This window comes from Cyprinodon variegatus, unplaced genomic scaffold (assembly GCF_000732505.1).
Source record: "Cyprinodon variegatus isolate N-32 unplaced genomic scaffold, C_variegatus-1.0 Scaffold1, whole genome shotgun sequence".
NCBI classification, from domain to species: Eukaryota; Metazoa; Chordata; class Actinopteri; order Cyprinodontiformes; family Cyprinodontidae; genus Cyprinodon; species Cyprinodon variegatus.
The window spans coordinates 1,615,576-1,636,859 of NW_015150454.1; the positions used below are offsets into that span (position 1 = coordinate 1,615,576).

General features: G+C 36.1%; 2 protein-coding genes across 3 annotated transcripts in view; one reads left to right on the top strand and one right to left on the bottom strand.

Moving 5' to 3' along the window:
• Nucleotides 1-4,142, top strand: part of zcchc24 (zinc finger, CCHC domain containing 24) — a 55,598-nt gene extending 51,456 nt beyond the window's left edge. The window contains exon 4 of the mRNA XM_015389562.1: nt 2,370-4,142. Coding sequence (XP_015245048.1) covers nt 2,370-2,483 — 114 coding nt within the window. The 3' untranslated portion in view covers nt 2,484-4,142. The remainder of the gene's footprint in view (nt 1-2,369) is intronic.
• A 7,231-nt stretch (nt 4,143-11,373) lies between these two features.
• LOC107091332 (peptidyl-prolyl cis-trans isomerase A-like) lies at nt 11,374-13,624 on the bottom strand. Of its 2 annotated transcripts, none has more exons than XM_015385220.1 (6): nt 13,440-13,624; nt 13,329-13,359; nt 13,168-13,256; nt 12,988-13,084; nt 11,991-12,066; nt 11,374-11,920 (listed from the first exon to the last, which is right to left on the bottom strand). In XM_015385220.1, exons 1-6 carry the CDS (start codon nt 13,581-13,583, stop codon nt 11,785-11,787), a joined length of 573 nt encoding a protein of 190 aa, XP_015240706.1. In that variant the 5' UTR covers nt 13,584-13,624; the 3' UTR covers nt 11,374-11,784. The 2 variants fall into 2 exon arrangements, with proteins under 2 accessions (XP_015240706.1, XP_015240796.1); XM_015385310.1 differs by having other exon boundaries at nt 13,168-13,232; nt 13,440-13,615.
• Nucleotides 13,625-21,284: the final 7,660 nt, after the last annotated feature.

Consider the following 21,284-nt stretch of genomic DNA (forward strand, 5'->3'; position numbering starts at 1 on the left):
TTTCTTTAGTCTTTAGTGTAACTATCAGCTTTTCTTTAAATGATTTCAGTGTGCATAACTAGTTCAGTCTCCAAAATAAATCAGAAAAAGAAAAAGGGAAAATGTTCCCTTCTAATTCAATTATTTAAATTTTTTTTAACAAATTTGAAGAATGAAGAAGATTTGGAAAAATATTATTAGAGATTTTTGTATTTTTACTAAAATGTTTAGTAAAAGTTATAGTTGTTTAAATCACATTGGAGTTGTAAATAGTACCCAAAAAAAACATAAAAAAAAACAAACAGAACATCAGGACATAAAATCTTGAATGTTATTTCTTAGCTAACCTAAAAAGCAATATCTGCAGGTAAATCTGTGAGTCACAAACTGAAGGGACAATGGAAAAAAGCCTAATTTCTGGTACTTTTAACATTTCTATGAAAATTAAAGCTACAGGAACAGGGGGTCCGCGACCCCTAGGGGGTCCATAGGGGTACTTCATGGGGGTCGCGAAAGGTTTGGTTGATTAGACTTTTTTTTTTTATATATATATATATATATATTCCCCCTGCAATTTTTCTACTAATTGAAATGTGTTTAAATACACATTAACATGAATTCAACACACTACAGTAAACAGATAAATTGAGGCAGAAGATCTCTTTCAGTCATCAATGCACACATTCAGCGACACACAGGAGCTCTTTCAAGCTGGGCACGGTTTCATTCACAACACCTGTCCCATCAATGAAGAATTAGAATCAGAAATAGTTTAATAATCCCAGGGAGAAACTACTTTCGTTACATGACACCATTTTTAATAGAGTGACCATAGCACCAACTTGATATAATACAATTTCATACAATATGTACAGTATAATTAGGGGGTCCCGGCTCCCATCTCGCCATCAGTTTGGGGGTCCTAGGCCTGGGAAACGTTGAAGACCCCTGTTCTACATTATTCACATTGCATTTGCTTTATGTGCAGAATTAAGCAACTAAACAACGTGATGCAATGACTTATGTGTGTTTGAATCTATGAATGCTGGAGACTGATGTGAGAAAGACATTTGGCCATGGTGACCAGCTTATCTAGCAGGATTCATTTACAAGACACACAGTTGGATGTTAATCTGCATAGATGTGATAAATGATATAAAATAGAATAGGGCTGAAACAATTAATCGGATTAATCGATTATTAAAAAATCGTCCACTAACTTAGTAATTGATTAATTGTTAACTGGAGTATAGAGACTAAAACATGCCTTTAGCTGACGGAGCAAAAATTGTAAAATATCATAAAAACATTTTCCATTTAAGTAAAAAAAAAAATGTTTTCGTTTGTCAATATGCTCTGTCCAAAACACCTCAAATGGAAAAGTTTTAGTCTCACCTGGTTTAGTTCCATAAAAAAATATTCTTTAAGGAACCTTTGGCTATTATTAATTGATTAATCAACAGATTCATCTGTGTTAATTGCAACCAAAAATTTGAAACTAAACAAATAGTACCAGCTTCTCTTTTCCCTACATAATAGCAGAGAATAATGTGTCTGTCATGACACTGAATGGTCTATCAGATAGATAAGAAACCTTCAGCCTTTTTTAAACAGCAGGAATAAAAAAAAAAATAATTAAAAAAAATTGAAAAACCTTTAATGAAGCAGTCTGCTTTATAAACCCGAACTGAAAAGGGTCAGAGCTACATAACCAGGACCCAAGCTTTTGAACACTGTTTCTTATAATTCAATGACAAAAGAAAACATTTCGGTAAATTTCTGGCTATCTCCTGTTCCAAAGCCAAAAAGAGATAGATTTGATCATTTTTTCCTTAACCAAGGTGTGTCTGGAAAGTATTCACAGCATTACACTTTTTCCACATTAAGTTATACTACAGACGTATTCCAAATGGTATCAAATTAATCTCTCCTCAAAATTCAACAAAAACTCCCCCATTATGACAATGTGAAAAACACTTTTTTAGATTGTTGTAAATTCATTACAAATAGAAAAATAAATGCTGAAAACGTAGCATACCATGTTTCATTTCATAGAGAAAGACTGAAAATATCAACAAACCTCTATTGTAGGTTAATTATTTCCAATCACATTTCGCATTTAATACATGAACCATCATGAATGTCACATTTAGATATCATCATCATAACTTCTAAGTGCAGCACTTTGAGATCACAGAACTGCTCACATTGGTCAGATTTTGAGGCGCCATCTGTTGGTATTAAAAGGTTATTGTGACTAGACGTATAGGGTTAGTCCATCAAACGACCTGGAGAAAGTAGTCCAGCTGGTAAAAGGCTGAATCTGAAGTTTCTGTGTTAACTTTATCCATCTGACCCAGTATTTGTCCATTTTTTTTATTTTTTCCCAGCGACCTTTAGAGAAGCCAGACGGCCTGGATGTGTCAGACCAGAGTAAGGAACATCCGCAGCACCTGTGTGAGAAATGTAAAGTCCTGGGCTACTACTGCCGCCGCGTGCAATAATCATCTCCACCCAGAGCGAAAGAACTTTGGCGTCAGAAGTCATGTTACCTGTTGACATGCAGGTCCTCCCTTCTTTTCCACTCTGTGCTTCAAGATGGTAGCTCTAGACCTCCCTTTTTACATTTCTCCTATAAGATCAGGATCATTCATCTTGCACGCTTTTCAAAAATTATAAAAGCATATATTAGAAACTATTACTCCAACTGTATATTTAACTGCAGCCAATTAATGTATTGATGAACTAGCACCAAGCATGTATCGTATTGGTGTCACTGACAATGTGTTTAGTGTCAATACCTCACCTCGGGGTTTATTGGCTTTGTGTTTACAAAGATCTGCTTTCCTTTTTCTTGCCAAGTGAAGTATGCGATGCGATGAACATTTTAGTCGGGGAGCTTCTAGTGATGCCCGGCGTCCATTTTTAGGGGTCAGCAGCACATCTTACTAACTGTGAATTTACTGAGGGATAAAGTGCCATACATCCCGAGCTTACATTTCACATATTTATTTCCTTTTCTTGTAGTGTGCAATTTGAATTTTAACTGGGACATATAGGATTTTGTTCTTCTGTCTGTTGTACCACATTGTGTTACTGCGTCCGTTTGTATTTAGGAACTACTGTAGGTTCAGTTGTATAGAGTCACGCCTCAGATGCGTTTTCGCAAAAATGTAGACAAGCGGTTTCAGCGAACCCCCCTCTGGAGTATTTTCTTAGATTTGATTTACCTACGTTCATCAGAAGCAGATGTTGGACAGATTACTGTAACACGGGAAAAAAGAAGGGTCAATGGGTAGGACAAGAGTTACAGACCGAGCATGGTCTCGTCAAAAAGAAAAGTATTTTTTTTTTATCAATGAAGTCCTTGGAATAGTTTAGTACATATGTATCACCTTCATGTCCAGGAGCTAACGGCTGAATTGAAAGGATTTGCAGGAGAAGTTCTGTTAAAATGTTCTAAGCAGTCAATATTTTGCCCGTTTTCTTTATCATTGATTATAAATCCAGATTAGCTGGATTCAGAGGCTAACAGCTACTCTGAGAGGGTCCAGACAGTGTGGTGTACCATCCATGATCTTCCTGTGTAAAAAATGTACTTATAACCGCTACGTATCTATTTATTATGAGAGCAAAAGTGTAAAAAGTGAATATTCCAATGAATGCATTTTTTAGATTGCCTTTTTCTTCTATCAGGTCATAACTTTATAAAACACCTAATATGTTCCCTCCTCAGGATGCAGTTTGCACAGAAAGCTTATCTGTAGAGCTCTGGCTCTGACTGTCATTTCCTTTTTAATGATAACTAGCTGTTCAGTAACATCTCTATAAAAAAAAAAACACATTGGTTTTTGTTGAATTTTGAAGCAGAGATGTTTTGGTTGCTGTTCTTAAAGTGAAAAGTTCTTTTTCTTAAAATTTCAAAGAGACGTTGTGGGTTCACCAGTGTTTTCTCAGGCAGTGTGGAGTAGAGAGTATTGTTATACTCCCCTCCCCCACATTGCGCTGTGGACTCCAAGGCCTGGGTCTGAAAAAAGGTTAATGCACTTTTTCCTCGCTTAGAAGAACGACTAAGTTGAACAAAACAATCTCCCATGTCCAAAAGCTTATAACTCTCAACTTCAATCTAAGAGGAACAGGACAGCAAACAGGATAGTATCAAACGGACTAATAAGAAGTGGAAAACTGCTACATGTTCTATTATTTTGGTTTATATTAGCATTAAAATAAAAGTACAGAAATGTTAACCTTAAAAGTATTATAACAGTAGTTAGCAAAATTGTACATTATAATAGGAGCAGTTAGAATAATTGTCTATTTATGGTAGAAATGAAAACATTTTTCTTTATTTTCCATGGTACCGTATTTCTACGCAACTTTATCACTCTGTGAGGATCTGATACCTTGTCTAACGAGGCAGACGACCACTGTGGTCTTTCCATTACTAGCTGTTAGCTTCAGATTCCAGAACCAACAAATCTACATTTATATTGAATTCAGACAGCAAAAAGTTGCTGCTGCTTAAATATTAACTGCTTTTAACCTTCTAATAGAACTAAATTTTACAAATCCTGGACTATTCGTTAAAGCCCAGCAGTATTTTTAAGGTGGAAGAAATGAATTGGAAGTCTGGTATTTTAGAGGCAAAGATAATTGTTATAAATATAGAACGTTATATGATGCAGTATTTTTCTCAGTGCCTTTGATCTTAAACTTTGTAATAAAAAGGAGGTATTTTCAAACTGTAGATTTGAAGAATTAGTGTTTTAAATGACTGAAATCTGCCTTTTAAGGGTTTATTTTTCCATAAGATTGTTACATGTTATATGTACTGTATTTCATGCCTTTTCAAGACCGGTTGAATATATTTTTATACTGTAAAATGCATGTGCCTTCAATGGGTTTGAAGGTTGAAGGGTAAGTGTGGTGGGCTCAAAGGTGGAGCAGTGTATGTGCTAACTGGGATGCTCAGAAAGTCTGATGGAGGTTCAAGATGTGACAAAGGATGAGAAAAAGATTAAAGCCCCTCTATTAGCGGTTGAACTGGCATGGCGGGTGTTCACTTCAGAGCAATTTGCTGGACCAGCGTTTCCAGCTGGCAATAACAATCCCACTGTGGTCTGTTGTCATGGAATATCAACATAGATTTTATTTCTTCTTTCGATCCTCTCAGCAGAGTGAAATGCTTATGAAACTTTGGACCTCACGCTTTGTTTTGTTTTCCCTTATTATATATTGCGGTTGCGTTTATCCAAGAGAATGTTGGTTTTTGTCAAAAACAAAACAGGACAAAAAAACAACATAAAAAGCATAAACAGTAACTTGCAGCATTTGGAGTCATTGTTACATCACTGTGTGTGGAAATGTAACTAAATGCCAACTTTTCAGTTAAAAGGGCACTCCAGGGATTTAGATCTGCTGGTCCACTAAGCTGAAGGGCTTAACACTAACAGAACCAAACGTCTTACTCACTTTTAAGTCACTTGGAATAAAATCAAAATTCCACTAATCTGTTTTCCATATAGTCCCATAACATAATCATTTGCAAACTACCCTGCCTGTTAAAAGATTACATCATACCTGGCATTAACTTGCTTTTTCGGGATGATTAAATCGCTTATAGTGAGCTTTAAATAACAACTCAGGCCTGGAATTAAAATGTGATGTGATTTAACATCCTAAAAGTGTTTAGGATACCTGTTAGTAAAGACCCGGTGGAATTCCTTTACCAGCTATAGGCTCTAATGCACTACTCATTCCTCATCTGCTTGTAATGAAATGCTTATGCAAGTCGCTGGCAACACACGGTGGTGCAGAACCTGTAGCCTATTGAGTGCCAAAGACATTGGGCCATATATGTTTACAGAAAGACCACCTAGAAATATGCAGTAAACAATAGGATCTAATTGCCTTCATGCAGCAGGTGGAAATATCCCTAATGATTGGATCTCCTGTGAACGTCAGGTGTTGGTAATGAGCCAGTCAAAGCTTTCTGACCTCTCCATACTCATTTCTGATTATTGAAATATTTACTTTATGAGCTGTATAAAATAAAAATAAGTATTTTTGTACTTCCAACATAAAATGAAATCTCTCTCCATTGGTGACTTTATATAATACAGCAGAGTCTCAGCTGGTATGGAGACAAATGCATCCGTACCAATAAAACCTAACTAGGAAGGACTATAGATCTTTCTTTTGCACAACTTGAAATGTAAATATGATTTTATTTTAGAAAATTATTCAAAATGAGAGATGTCTCCAACTCAACATATGGGAGGAACATTGTTTACTTTGGTAGTTAATGGTTTTATCATTTATTCAAATAATATTGTAGCTACTGAGGAGCCATAAGAAGTCCCTCGTGTACAAGCGTTAGACGAAGTTACACAGCTCTGCAGGTAAACTGGATTCCCCTAGTCTTCAAACAAAGAAACTAGAAACTGTGCTTTAAAATGTTGGGCTTTCTGTTACCTGCAGATGTCCCATTTTCTAGCTACGAGCTGCAGCCCGAAGGAACAGCTAACATAGAAATTCCCATTCAGGGAGATTTCTTTTTGGTCACTCTGAAATTATCTTTTTGTCACCTTTACAATAGAGAAATAGGCAGAGTCTTCCTTCTTTTTTAACAACTTCCACACTAAAAAGCCTTCTTGGCTATTGATTAAAACTGAGCTCCCTTATGGCAGATTGTCCTGACACCACTAAGGTCATTTTCTAAGGCTTGAGAAAGCTCATCTGTTAGCTTTACATTAAAAAATGATGAGGAAGCTTTTTTCATGAAAAGTTCTGTAGTGCTTCTTTAAACTGAAAATTTGGCATTGTCTCTCTTTTCTTAGACTCATAACAGAGCTTCAATATCGGGAACAATCCAATTGTCTTACTGCTAGTGTTTTGTTTTTGCTTTGCTCACTGACACTAAGTGGTTTGCCAGACTAAATGCCAATGATGCCTTACAAATTAACCTCATAAGAAACAGTGTTATTCTGGGAGAAGATCAATAAAAAAATCTTGTCAGTTTGTTTCCATCCAGAAATGTGACATAAGAACGCCATTATAAATGGCTTATCTTGAAGCAAATGGTGGAATACATAAAAAAAAGAGATAATGAACTTTTAAACATAAATGTATTGAATTTTCTAGTGCATCTGCAGATCAGAAATATGTTTTTTCTATGAGATGTGTATTTTGGAAACATAACTAGATGTTGAAATTTCTAAAGCAATCTGCAGCTTATTTCCCTGACGGAGACGTTTTCTGTATATATTTGATGGCTGTGAGTTCCAATGTTTAGCAATATCTAGCTTCTTTTTGTTTCTCTAAAGATCTAAAGAAGGGCCTGTTGCTGGGAAATAATCAAAGCTGGGGAATTTGTTCTTGTTATATTTTACATTTATCTGGAGGGATATCCTCCAGAAATATTTATGGAAATACTTTTTACAAGACTTTTTGTATAGAATATGCAACAAAGTTACACTAAGAAGGAAATATTGATCTCTACATAGAGTATTATTAGACAAAAAGCTGGTACATAATTAATACCATGTCTCACATACAAGCCATTGTATTTTTCGTGTGTTAGCAGTGTTAAATAACCCCTGTTGCTATGCGACTAACCATCCCTAAAATATGTATTCTTTTTGTAAACACTAATATGCAGATTCATTGTGTTAACATGCAGAAATGTATTTTTGTTTTTATTCTAGTGATGGATATTCACCACTGTATAAGCACATTAAACTGTGAGATGTAGTTTGCTTAAAGCAGCAACGACAGGAAACTGTTATAAAAGTGTTATTCGTAGTTTAGGACGTGTTACGCTCTGGTCAGGAAAAGTGTGTTTGACAAAGAACTGTCCGAGTTTGCATGTGCATGTGTTTGGATGAAATATTACTTTGTGCAATTTACACTTATTTAAAACCCTTTACAGTAGCTGAACATTATCTGCAACGTTAGTCCCGAAGTATCTCATTTACCACAATGTAGCCTCTTTGATTAACACATATTTACTGAATGTAATGTGTTAACAGTGTGGTTGAGTTGGAGCGTTTTGTTTCTCTCTGTGCTGTGAGTGTATATGTGTTTGTATCTCGAGATGTTTGCAATGCAATATTGCAATAATGTAATGTTTGAATTGGAAGGAATGCAGGCACGAGGTAATTGATTTTTTTTTTTTATTTTGGTGGGGAAACGAGGACTGAGAGGTTCGCAGTGTCGGCCACAGGTCTGTTTTTCCGTGTCCATGAAACGGCATTCCAAAATGTGCCTTATTTGATAGATGGGAAAACATATTAGTGATTTGGAGCTGTTGAGAGCTTGGTAAATTAAAGGAAAATTTATAACAGCTAAAACAGTGTTGTGTTTTTATTTTATCATGTCTGGTTTTAGCCAAATCCTCCTTATTGTTACCAGAGATCTACAGTTTGTTTCATGTCATTTTGCAGCAGCACAATTTAAGGTTTTTATTGTGAATTTATGTGATTTGAACAAAAAAATAAAAATTGTCTAAAACTTTAATTGACTGAAAAAGCAAGGCGTGCCTTTTTATTTCATCCTGTAAGTCAATAAAGCTACATTTCTAAGAAGGATTGAGTGTATCTCAAATTGGGCAGACAGATGTTGGTCTGTCACATAAACTCTTAATCAAATATACTGACATTATGTAGTTTAAGTGGAACAAAATGTAATAAAAATTATCTTTTTTTTAATCTTTACATTTTTTGTTCTTACAATCGTATAAAATCTAAGTGTTTGAGTGCAAGCTTTAAGTAAAGATTGAGTATTTTACATTACGATGAGTGGATCTAATGGATTATCCATGGCTGCTGTATAAGAGATGTGTAAAACTTCTTTTTTTTTTGTGGAATTTTACATTCCGTGAAAGTGCTGAAAGATAACAGACACCTAAAACTGCCAGGCCTTACATTCCAACACCCGGAGTCTGGCTGTGAACAGGAAACCCCCCAAAACACACTTAAAAAGGACAGCAGCTGACAGAGGGTGCTAAATTAGAGACATTTCACAGAGAAACCGGCTGGTCTTGGTTGTAAAAGATGTCATTGTTTTGATCATGTTTGCGCAGCACCAAAAGGCTTTCTTATCCCCGATATTTGGGTCTGCATTCCAAATGGCTAAAACTAAGGGAGGGTGGAGACCCAAATTATACCAAGTTTGTTACAACATCTTTTAGCCCAAACAGAGCCGGAGCAGGAAAAAAAGTCACTATGGCAACAATGTAATCTGAGAATTCAAACAAACGATGGAAGGTCAGGACACATGTGCTTTTATTTAGCAGTGGATCGCTTGCCTTTTCACGTTGCTTCATTATTTACTTTCATAAAGTATTCGTTTGATAAGCAGCACCACCCACTGTCAGGCTTCCAGACCGAGCCCGGCCTCCTCCTTTCAAATAAAGAGCCTACTTGCAAATCTAAACACATCTTCAGGTTCCTCTGTGGTTCCTGCAAACCAAACCAAACAATCTGCCCCGACTGAACCCAGAGTACATATACCGTCGTTTACATGTTCATCCTCTGGTTACTGTGTTCAGATCTGGATGTCACATCCTGCTCCAAAGGACAGGAAGTCGGTTGTGCAGAAACGCTGGTCTAAAAAAAGCAAGAACTGTTTTTTGTTGTTTGTTTCCAGGAAGCTTTAAAACCATGGTGGTGGCACAAGAGAAATGTCCTGTAATCAGACCACAGCTTGTAAAGAGCTGTAAAACTGCTTATTAATTGTCCATGAAGTTACAGACCAAGTAATATTGTATTTTTAAAATCTCATATCTAAGAATAAGATCTTATAAAACGGAATTTAAATAGAAAAAGGCAACAAAGCTGTTAAAGTGGCCCAAATGTGAAACATTTGAGCCACTTTTAACACTTTTGGAAGTGAAGATTTTGCGTAATTCATCGCTATACGTAATAAAACATGAATACAGTTCAGGTCCTGTGAAAACACATTAGTTATGGTTAATAAAAAAAAGGAATTTGCTTTCTGTTCTCATGTATTTATGTGTTAAAAAGCACAGGAAATCACTCAGTGTGTTCAGGTCACTGAACCTGTCATGTACTGCAACCACAAATTAAGTGTATACCTGTAGAATTAAAGTACAACAAAGTATAGGAAGGAACCAGTCTAAACAAAAAAAAAAGTCTTAGGGATCAGAAAATTGTATTTCATTATGACAAATCTTGGCACTAGGTGTAAAAGGCTCAGCTATAGGCTGGAGTCCAGCAGTGTGTGGGTGTGTTCATGGGTTAGTTCCGCATCTGTGAAGTCCGTTCCCCTCTAGCATATTAATGCTGAACAATATACCATATACACATTTTTGGATAAACACACTTCTTGCTCCCACGCAGATTACATACTTGGAAAGGTTACATTTCAGCCGAACAGGCCACTTTCAGAAGGACTTGCATAGAAAGTATCTATTAGTAAATACACAAAAACACACCGAGACATCTGCTTCACTACAAACAAAACAAAACAAAAGCTGATGGTTTGGCCTCTTAGGCAACAGAAAGCCCAATGACACCAAGAAATTGCACAAACTTTGGAAAAATGTTTACTCTAGTAAAAAAAAAAGAAAAAGAGAGAGAAACCTCTCTAATCTTATTTAAAGGAAAAGTCCAGTCTGCAAGGAATAATCAATGGATCATTATGTATACCTAAAAGGTATACGTTAATAAGTAAAAAAAAAAAACAAACTATAATTTTTGTTGCAAACACAGAGTCTGGGAGTGGCCATTTTTGAATAAATATACTAACAGCTCACTCCTAACAGCTTCCGGCAGTGACATCACGTTGCGTTAAGCCGAGCGCCATTCTCCCCGCTTTACATGCAAAATAATGGGCATTACTACACATCTGCAATCAAGAATTATTTAAGATTTTGAGAGGACTTCACTATTGAATTTCGCAAGAGTTATAGTTAAACTGACAATGCCCACGTGCAAGGCAGTTGGATGTTGTAATACATTGGGTAAAAATGAAAAAAAAAAATAGCTATTTCACCTTTCCGATTTATGATCCACGAGTTGTCGTTGGATTGCCAAACTAAAGGGGCAGGATTTGCGATCGAACTTCTGACCAGAGAAAAAAAATCACCTAATATGTAGCCAACTTTTCGAAGAAGAATGTTTTCAAGATGACTTGGATAATGGCACGTAGTGACAAACACCAGATACAGCACTGGGACTTGCTCAACCGCCGATAGCGCACTGTGACGTCACAAACCAGTAGGTGGCAGTAGTGTTCTTTGACAAACATGGATGTCTCCAGTAAAGCACATTCAAATGAAAACTGCTCTTAATTATAAGCGCTTATCATTTATTGAACAGTGTATATTTTTATTTTTAAAGTACTTTCAGAAGTTTGAATTCTGAATATGACCAGACGTTTCCTTTAAAGTATTGTACAAATACAACAACAACAAAAAAATCAAACCCTCTCATTTTTTCTACTATTATTGAAATAAAGGACTTAAGCAACAGATCAATTACTGGGTTTTTGCATATTATTCTAACTCTTGTACATCAGATTGTACAAAGTGCATTTGGGTGTATTTTATTGGGAGAAATGTCTTAACTTATTCTCATTAATTGCATCATGAAAAATCTGTAAACACTTATAAATGCCCTTTTATTATTGATCAATCAGTTGTTTTGACCAATATCTTGATCATTTTGCAGAAAATATTAAGCTATATATATATATTTTTTAAACAAAACCTGATTTAAAAGATCATAAATAGAGAAAATATAAGTGTTGCATAATAAAGCATCAAAGGAAAGACTTTGGTTGCTATTTGATCTCTCCACAATCAGTGATTACTATTGTCTTTAGCACACCTCCATCATGCAGACCAAAGGACTGCATCTTCATGACCACATCTATGCCGTCCTTCACCTGCCCGAAGACCACATGTTTACCATCCAGCCTGCCAAATGAGACGCCGTTAGGAGACGGGTATGGATGTGAGGATATTCTATAACGAGGTGAGGATTTACCATTCAGTTTTAGCCGTACAGATGAAGAACTGGGAGCCGTTTGTGTGAGGCCCTGAGTTTGCCATTGAAAGGGTTCCTGCAGAGATCAGAAAGTCATTCAGAAAAGATGGTTGTTAGACTGCAGAACATCTCTAAAAGTGTCATTAAAACATATGATACAAAGTAAAGAAACTTTAAGGAAACGAAGGCCTGTTTTTCTTCCTCCGTGGCTTATGCAATCTCTGATGTTGATTTAAGAAAATAAATTATTTTGACTTGTGAATTTTTGGTCACTAAAAAGTAGGTCATTCACAACAGGGTTGGGAAATCTATGTGACCAGAAGGTTTTATGCCTGCCTGAGGTTAGACACTGCCATCTAGTGGAGATGCAAATATAATAACTGGAAAAAAAAAGTTAATCCCTTTATTGGGGAAATTCACTCTCTGCATTTAACCCATCACTTGGGGAGCAGTGGGCTGCCATTGTGTGTTACCCGGGGAGCAGTCGGGGGAGTAAAGGAGCTTTGCTCAGGGGCTCAGGGTGGAAGTCTGTGGGAATGAGTGGGACTTGAACTCAGAAACCAAGCTCAATGCTCTAACCACAAGTCCACCACTCCCCAAAGCAAACAGTTTGTTTCTCCGTTGTTGCAGTCTTCAAAGTGATTTTTTTCCCCCACAAACTGCTTCTTGACTCAAAATAAGTTTTACACAGCCCTGATATATATGTGGGGGTCTGCCAGGTTGTGGTCTGCTAGCAAAGTACTGTCCATGGCTCTGTTCAAATCCATAGGCTGTTTACTTTGGGGTTTTAGGTTATTTTAGGAAAAAAATGTATTGCTCATGGTTGTGTTTAGTGATTCTGATCAAAACACTGACATAAGAAACCTGGAATCAGCGAACACCTGGATTAGAAAAGATTTCCAACAATGCATTTTCTGTCAGTGGTGTTTCTAATCATGAGGAGGTTTGATGTGTTTGACAAAGTGAAAGAACTCTACCAAAATATGTTGGCTCTTACCTGGACCAGTGTGTTTTAAAGTGAAGTTCTCATCTTTGAATGTTTTTCCATAAATAGATTTGCCCCCTGTGCCGTCGTTATTTGTGAAGTCTCCTCCCTGTGAAAGAAAACAAAACATGGAAACTCATGGCAATCCCTGCAACTTATTTTATTTTTATTATTCATCACTTCTCCTCCTACCTGGCACATGAATTCAGGGATGATCCTGTGAAACCTGCAGCCTCTGTATCCAAAGCCATGTTCTCCTGTGCACAAGGCTCTAAAGTTTTCTGTTCACAAATATATTTGCATAACAGTTCAAATAAACAAACATGATTGTTCAAGATAATTTAGATGCATACCTGCAGTCTTTGGCACTACATCCGCATTGAGCTGTCAGAGGAAACAGTAAGGATCTCTGTGAGTAAAACCAAAGTCTATGGGAGCTTAGTGTGTTTAGCTGCAGCTGCTACCTCAATGATGACTCTCCCTAGAGGTTCAGCGTCGGCCTCGATGTCCAGAAACACGGTGGGCTTCTTGGTGGACCCTGAGGAGAGCAGCCGAGCTGCAGCCAGACCCAACGGACTGTACCTCATGCGCTTTTTAATTTGTAACATTGCTGCTCAGCTGAGGTTAGGCGGCCATTGGGGGTTAGACACTGTTTACATGTGACGTCACTGAAGGAGGCAGATTTGAAAGGAAGGAAACAGCGACACCACGTGGTAGGAAATAAAACATCCGAATAATGTTTAATCTTTCTGGTCAAAGAATACGGAGGACCAATCCTGCCATAATTAAAAATAAATACAGAAATAAATAAATGCTCCAAAAATAAATAAGCATACAATTAAAATACAATAAACAATTTAATGTAGATAGAAATTTGATTATACAGTGAGACATAAATGTATATCTCTCTTTTAATTAGCTTCATTGTTTTTTCACCTTTGTAATAATTACCTTATTTATTTATTGTCTGTTATAATCTTCAACTTTAGTTATTTATAACTTATTTCTTTAAGTAATTATTTTTGTGCATGTTATAATATTTTTGTTTGGTTTAGTCTTCCTTTGTATTTTTTTTACCCTATTTATTTCTTCCATGCTATTTATTTCTGCCTGTTGTATTTACATTTCTGTATCCATTTCTGCCTCATGATGCAAATGAGTAGTCTCAATTTCTGCCTGTCACTACCTGATCCGTCCCACAAGCATGATCCATTGTGCACATGCGAGAACAAATATACACCTGGTATCCATAAATAATGTAATTACGGTACTAAAACTACTTATTTCTATCCTTAACTCACTAAAGAATAGTAATATACATCTGTAAAAAATGTTTTATAGCTTTTGAGAGACCATTTTTACGCTTTTTACATTTTCTTCGTCAAACTGCTTCTCTGATGTCATCTTTAGACATGCTAAGAGCAGTCTGGCGAAATATGATTAAACCATGTTTATCTGCATTTTAGCTGTTCCTTTCTTTAGATTATGCACTTTAAAGCATAAGGATAAAATGAAATGAAAACATAAAACTCAAAAACACTAGATTTATTTATTCCTGTATGTTCAATTGTGGTAGGATTGGTCCTCCATAAAAGAAATCCAACCATATATATCCAAACAAATAAGTTATACTCACCTGAATGTGGTAGAAATATATCTAATATATAATATTCAGTTAATTTGTTCATAATGTATACATTCTGAAAATATTTCCCCTTGCTTCTTTTTTGGAAAAATATATTTTTTGATGTAAAAAGAAAAAAAAAACGGATTATTTGTATGAATCATGTTTTTTTCTGCTATCTTAGACTCGATTGGCTTTATTTAAAATGTGAGTAGTTCCACATATTCTCATCTTCCCACTTTGGACCTTGTACTGACATATGACACTGATATTAACATAGTTCTACTCCCCCAAAAGAATGTTTCAATTTAGCAGATCATTATCACATAATTCAGTAATTACTTTTAAAGACTCTATTTCACTTTCTCTCTCCTCTGTGTTACTGAGCATTGTTGCAAAGGGAAAAAGTTTAGTTTATTCTCCATCACAGGTCGATGATTTTGTTGAAGGGGTTGCTAGTTCTTTGTGTACTGCCTTAGATGACTCAGCCCCTTTGAAAAAGAAAAAAAAAATTTAAAAATAGAAAGCTGGCTCCCTGGTTTAATGCAGAGCTGTACACTCTAAGGCAAAATGCTAGGAAACTGGAGAGAAAATGGTGCTCTAAATGCCTACAGGAATCCTACCTAGTCTGAAAAAATGTTCTGCTGTATAAAGCAAGTGCAGCATATTTCTCCTCATTGATAGAGTAAATAAAGAATAATCACAGATTTATTTTTAATACAGTTGCCAAACTCACCCAGATCAATAGCTCTGTTGAACCATCCATCCACCCTGCTTTTAGCACTAATTATTTTACAGGATTCTTTATAAATAAGTTTATTAGCACCCCCCTAAGTGGTTAATCACTGAAAGAGGAGGCAGCATCTGACCCATAATATCTGCTTGTACTTCCTGTGGAGGATAAGGAGAACCCACCTGCCCCCACCCATACTCACGACCTTCTACAGAAGCACCATAGAGAGCGTTCTGACCAGCTGTCTCACTGTGTGGTGTGGGGGCTGCTGCGCCTCAGACTGGAAGAACATGGGAAGAGTAGTGAGAACAGCAGAGAGGAGCATTGGGGCTCTTTTCCCCTCCATAAAAAACATTTCATCCGAGCGCTGCGTGTCCTGAGTGCGTAACATCATCTACTGTATGACCCCTCAAACCCCGACCATAGATTGTTCTCCTTGCTACCCTCTAGGAAGAGGCTTCTCAGTATTCAGTGGTTCAACAGGTTCTGTAACAGCTTTTCCCCCGTTGCCATAAGACTGTTGAAAACTCTAATCGCACACTTGTAAACATATCTGCACTACATGGTGAATCTTCAAGATAGAACTCAACTGTTTTTCCAAGTGCATTTTGAACCACATTTTTTTCATTTTTTTTTGCACTGCTCTGAACCTTCCACATCAATGCACCATGTCTCTCCTACACTGTTCCCATTTTGATCACTGCTGCACTTTCTAAACAGAAATTGTAATTCTCACTGCTAAGCTGCTTATTCACTGTCGAAAAGCTGTATGGACAAAATTACAAACATGCAAAGCAAACATGATGCCAAACAAGGTCAAATTATCACAATTTGTAAAAATAACTTTAATAAAGTTCTATTCATTTTAAGTGGGGCATGTAGATTAAGCGGCATTTTTTAATTCTGTGCTTATGTTGGACTGCAAAAAACGACCTGAAAATATGTAACATTTTCTGAAAATAATTATAATTATTATTTGTCCCTTATCTGAACAGGAAAGGAAGATGATCTGTCAGTGGAATAAGAGTTTTTAACCTTAAAATAATACATATAAGGGTGCCCTGAGCACTTGCCCCAATAAATGTCTCTGTACACCACTGCCAATGAGTGTAGACTGAAAAATACAAATTTCTTTAAAAAAATGGTTTTTGTTTTGAGGTTTGGATAATAGTCTCTTGTTAACTAGCTGAATAAAATGTATATTTTCTCTATAGGGTTTACACACTTGAGGCAAAGCTAATGATTGTTTTTGGCAGTATATTTATTTATTCACACTCAAATCTAGCAACACGTCATCTAAAAAAATCTAAAATCTAAAACCGTATTCAACATTCCATCCCTGCATGTGCTTCATGTATATATAATTTAAAAAAAATCATACAACCACCTGAAAACACTTTTTAGAATGACTGCTTAAAGCAATGCACAGACAGTGTTATTTGTTCAGAGAGAAACAGTACCCTCCATATTTATTGGCAGCCCTGATACTGTTAGTATTTGTAAAACGCTTTGCATGAATCTGCTATTCATGGAGAGTGATCTTAAGTTATAAAATTTGAAAAAAGAATCCTCCCTCCTTTTTACTTACTACACCATTTGTGTCACAGTATCTAACACAGTGGTTTTATTGTGAGCTCCCTTTTGCTATGGGAGCCTTTGGAGGAATAAAGAGGCCAGCCTCAAAAACCATTCACCATATTGGACAGTTTCCATGCAGAACAGATTTGTCTTTAGTCTTGCACCAAACCCATAAATAAGTGTTTTTGCTGAGGAGCTCAGTCTTCTTCTAAGTCAAGCACAAGGTTCTAGTTAAGCCAAAAAACAAATTCCACATACAGTATTGGTAGGTTTGTGACTGTAGGATGAAAAAGACTTACTGGGAGGCTTCCCAAACAATGGGTTAGCATTTCAATAGCATCTGACCCAAACAGGCAATTCTTTGCTTAATTCATCTCACTCACAGCTTTATAGCTTGATTTTTATTTTACCTCAATACCATTCTGGTTACTGTGCATTTGGGCAAATTAAACATGGTTTCTTATCCAGCCTGGTGGCCAGTAGCTACATGGAATGGGCCTGTGAGGCATGCTTTATGTAAAAATAAATTTAAAACAACTTTAATTGCTATTATCATAGTTTTTATGATCTGCTTCTATCATTTGTGATTTTTTCCCCACACACAAAGTAAATGTCCTAAAATTTAAGGCTACTTCTAAAGTTAATACAAAAAATATATATATTTCAGGGCTTTTAGTACATTTGTTTCACAGATAGCAATAATAGAAAAAGACAGAAGCGGTTTGATGTGTTTCATCTGAATACATATTTATTAGATAAATATTAGGATGTCACATAATCTAACTACATACAGATTTGCAAGACTAAAAATCACAATGTTCTTCTGACCAGTTTAGAATATGAAATGATTGTACACAGAATGTACAAAAAAAACAAATAAGACAATTGCCACTTGTGCCAATCGCTTCAGATTGTACCTTTACAGCACATTTGCCATATTTCAGAAAAGTTACAAATTTGTCAAAATTTTGTTTCTACAAACTGTAAATTTTTGGATGCCACACTCGGGAGCCACCTGAAGCTCAGTTATACCTTAAAAAGCTTTTTAATTATTTTGTAGCACCTTTAAAAAGTACACAGGTAAGAGTGAAAAACACAGAGGTTTAACATTAAGCAAAGCAAAACCCTCTTTTTTTTGTTTGTTTGTTCCTGAACCCCGTGAGGAAGGTGGCATTAAGTATCTTACATTAAATGAACAGGCGTGGTTAGAGAGGTCTGCACAGAGGCAATCAAACACAGACTAGTTTTCTCAATGCAACGTCTGACAGGAGGATGCAAGCTTTACAAATTCTAAATACACTATGCACACTCCCACTGGAGAAAAAAATGAATACATTTCTGTTAATGTGTCTCTATTTTGTCATTTACATTATATACAAATATCCCTTAAATCCCCAAACCCCGCCCAAAGACCCCTCCCATAAGGAGAATCCTCTTCAGAGTTCATTTTACAATATCAACCGGCGTCTCTTTGAGATCTATCTGCTTCATCCCAACATCTGCCATCAGAACAAATACAAACCGGGTCGCGAAATTACGAGATGTGAATCTGTGAGAGCTTATATGTATCATAACACACTGTGCAGGGCTGGCATCCCTCCGACGCGGCAGTGCATCGTCTTAAATGCATTTTGGTTCCGGAAGGTAAGTGGAACTTAAACTGGGAAGCCTTTTTTTTTTTTTTGTTAAGCTCATTGTACTGCATTGCAACTGCATAAACCAAATCAAACTGGTCGTAAATAAGAAAAACAAACATTGGACAAGAATAACTTAAAACAATATAAAATATGAGAAAAATACACAAATTCTGATAAGTGTGGAGACTGATCACTCATCTTCAGGCCTCGTTTTTTTTTTTTTTTTTTGCACATTCTCACTTTAAATAGAGAGGACGAGGTCACTCGTTTACATGATTGATAAACAAAATAGATTTTTGGGAAAAATTTGGACCTCGAAGCTGCATTTACAATCTTTTAGACGGAAAGAAACACAGAGCTCATTTAAAGCTGATTGGACTTTACGTACATCTAGAATATAAAAATAAAAAAATACCTCAGAATAGCCTGCAGGATAGTTTTAAATCTTTTTGCTAATGCATTGTCACAGGGTTGGGGTTAAGATATACAATACACTTAGTACAAGCCCTGTGACAGTGCATATGGATAGATTCCTTAGAATATCAGGCTGTGATCAGGAGTTTTGTGTATATGTGTGTGTGAGCATGTGCAGGCCTGGACAGACACACAGTACCATGACGTAGCCACTAATAGTTTTAAGTACAGCACTGTACAGTCACAAGGGGGATATAATACACACAACAAGTCTGGGAGCACTGCTGGAACATCATGCACATTGGTTTTCTTACCTAAAGGATGCAGTTTAAATGGGAAAAAAGGACAGAAGGAAATAATGTACACTCAAACAGATGTGGGTTTTTTCCCATTTAGAACACAGTGATTTCAAAAGATGAGATCTGATTAATTACAGCTGGGGGTGATGATCAAACATGAACAGGGACAACATGGAAAAATCAAACCAAAGCCAAACATATGAGGGAAAAAAGATTGTGCACATTCAGGCAGGACGAAGACAAGGGGGGCAGTTGGCACATGCGCACTTGTGATGAAATATGACAGAAAACCTCAAGAGGAAGGGGAAAAAAATCATCATGGGGTATGAGAACACTTTAAACGGATGTCTGTTTTTTCTTTTCTCTCCCTCCCCCTTCTGTGTTTTCTGAAAAGTTCACAACCAAAGAAAAAGCAGGACATTTCTGGGTGCATCTCAATAAATTAGAATTAACAATTACACACATACCAATATAATTTTAGTGTTAATTTATGATAAATTTGAATATTAGAAATTGCAGGTGATAAAAACTTTAAATTTGGGTTTCAGAAATTAGAATATTATATAAATGAAATTATTTTAATTTACCTTGCAGTATGCACTAAATACTTGGCTGGGACTCTATTTGCATCAATTAGGTGCATGACGAGGAATGGGTTGCCTTTAGCCCAGCGTCTCAATTACAAATGTGTGCAAAACAATGCCGATATTCTGCTTATTTCGAAAATGTAAATTTTTGAAATTGGGGTATTTTCATTAGCATATTAAATACAATTAAATCCATATAAATACTTTTGTTAATATGGCAGCGGCGGATGTAAACCTGAGATACAACCATGTTTCAGCCATAGCTCTAGTGTTCATCGGGCTCATCATTGCGAAATAATTGTTAAAAAATACTAATTTGTCTCATGAATCCAAATATCCCGTGACATCATGCTCCAACTAACCCTTCTTCTTCTTCTTTCTACAAGGCAGTAAGGTCCAGTTGCAGATCATGTTACTCATGTGATGTAAAAATGTTTTTTTTTTTTCATTACAGCTGTGAGGAATATAAAAATAAACCCCAAAAAACTACCTCATTGAAGCCTAAAAACGTATCATTGGGCCTGGTCTCTTCCATCTCCCTCTGCAGAACATCAGATGATTGGCTGTACTATGGTGATCACACCCGCTACAGGTCGTTTTGGGAATGTGGTGAGGTGCTATTAGAAAATTGAATCAGGATCTCCAAAGGGAAGCATAAATTGATTTTAAATATCCTTTCACACATTTTCCTTCCATTTAACTTTCTATTAATAGCAGTGATCTATTTTGGCTTAGCCTTATTATATCAGGAGTCACCCCCGTGATTGCCATAGCATAAGATTTCAATATAAAAAAAACAACAAATATGGGCTTTATGTAACATTCAAATTTTCTGAGCTTCTAAAATTAGGGTTTTCATTAGCTATAAGCTTTGGTCACCAAGATTAAAACTATACAATTGGCTTTGATGATCACAAGAACAGGTAGAAAAACCAAGAGGAAACTTGGTGGCATACTCAGGGTACATCTCACACTTGAATTTATGATTTATTATAAATTAAAATCCAATTCAATTTTTCAAATTGAGTTGAAGTTCCAATTTTCCATTAAATTGCTAAAATAAATTAACTTTTAAATAAAATCCCAGTTTACTGACATGCACCCATATACGGATAAACACGCACCGCTGCACATGCGCTCACCTACTCTGAAGACACACACACACACACACACATGGAAGGCAGGGGGTTGTGCATTGTAGACAATTTGGAAGAACAAATTTCATTTGGGATTTATTTAACACTTCTGCAACCCAATGGCTATCCCTATGACTCCTCTTTTGTCAAAAGGAAAATTATCTGAAAAAAAGAAAGAAAAGAAAGCTACAACACAAGGCTCCTTCCTCCTCTGTGTTGTCATATATGATTATAGCTGCACAGTTTTCAGTTGTAAATTCACATACACATATACATATATATATATATATATATATATATA

Bases quoted from the DNA above. Each gene is read 5' to 3' on its own strand.
- LOC107091332 (XM_015385220.1), bottom strand. From the start codon at position 13,583: ATGTTACAAATTAAAAAGCGCATGAGGTACAGTCCGTTGGGTCTGGCT. The intron at 13,360-13,439 runs GTAGCAGCTGCA...TTCCTCTGACAG, and splicing joins TAGGGAGAGTCATCATTGAG to CTCAATGCGGATGTAGTGCC. The intron at 11,921-11,990 runs GTAAATCCTCAC...CTCATTTGGCAG, and splicing joins TGTACGGCTAAAACTGAATG to GCTGGATGGTAAACATGTGG.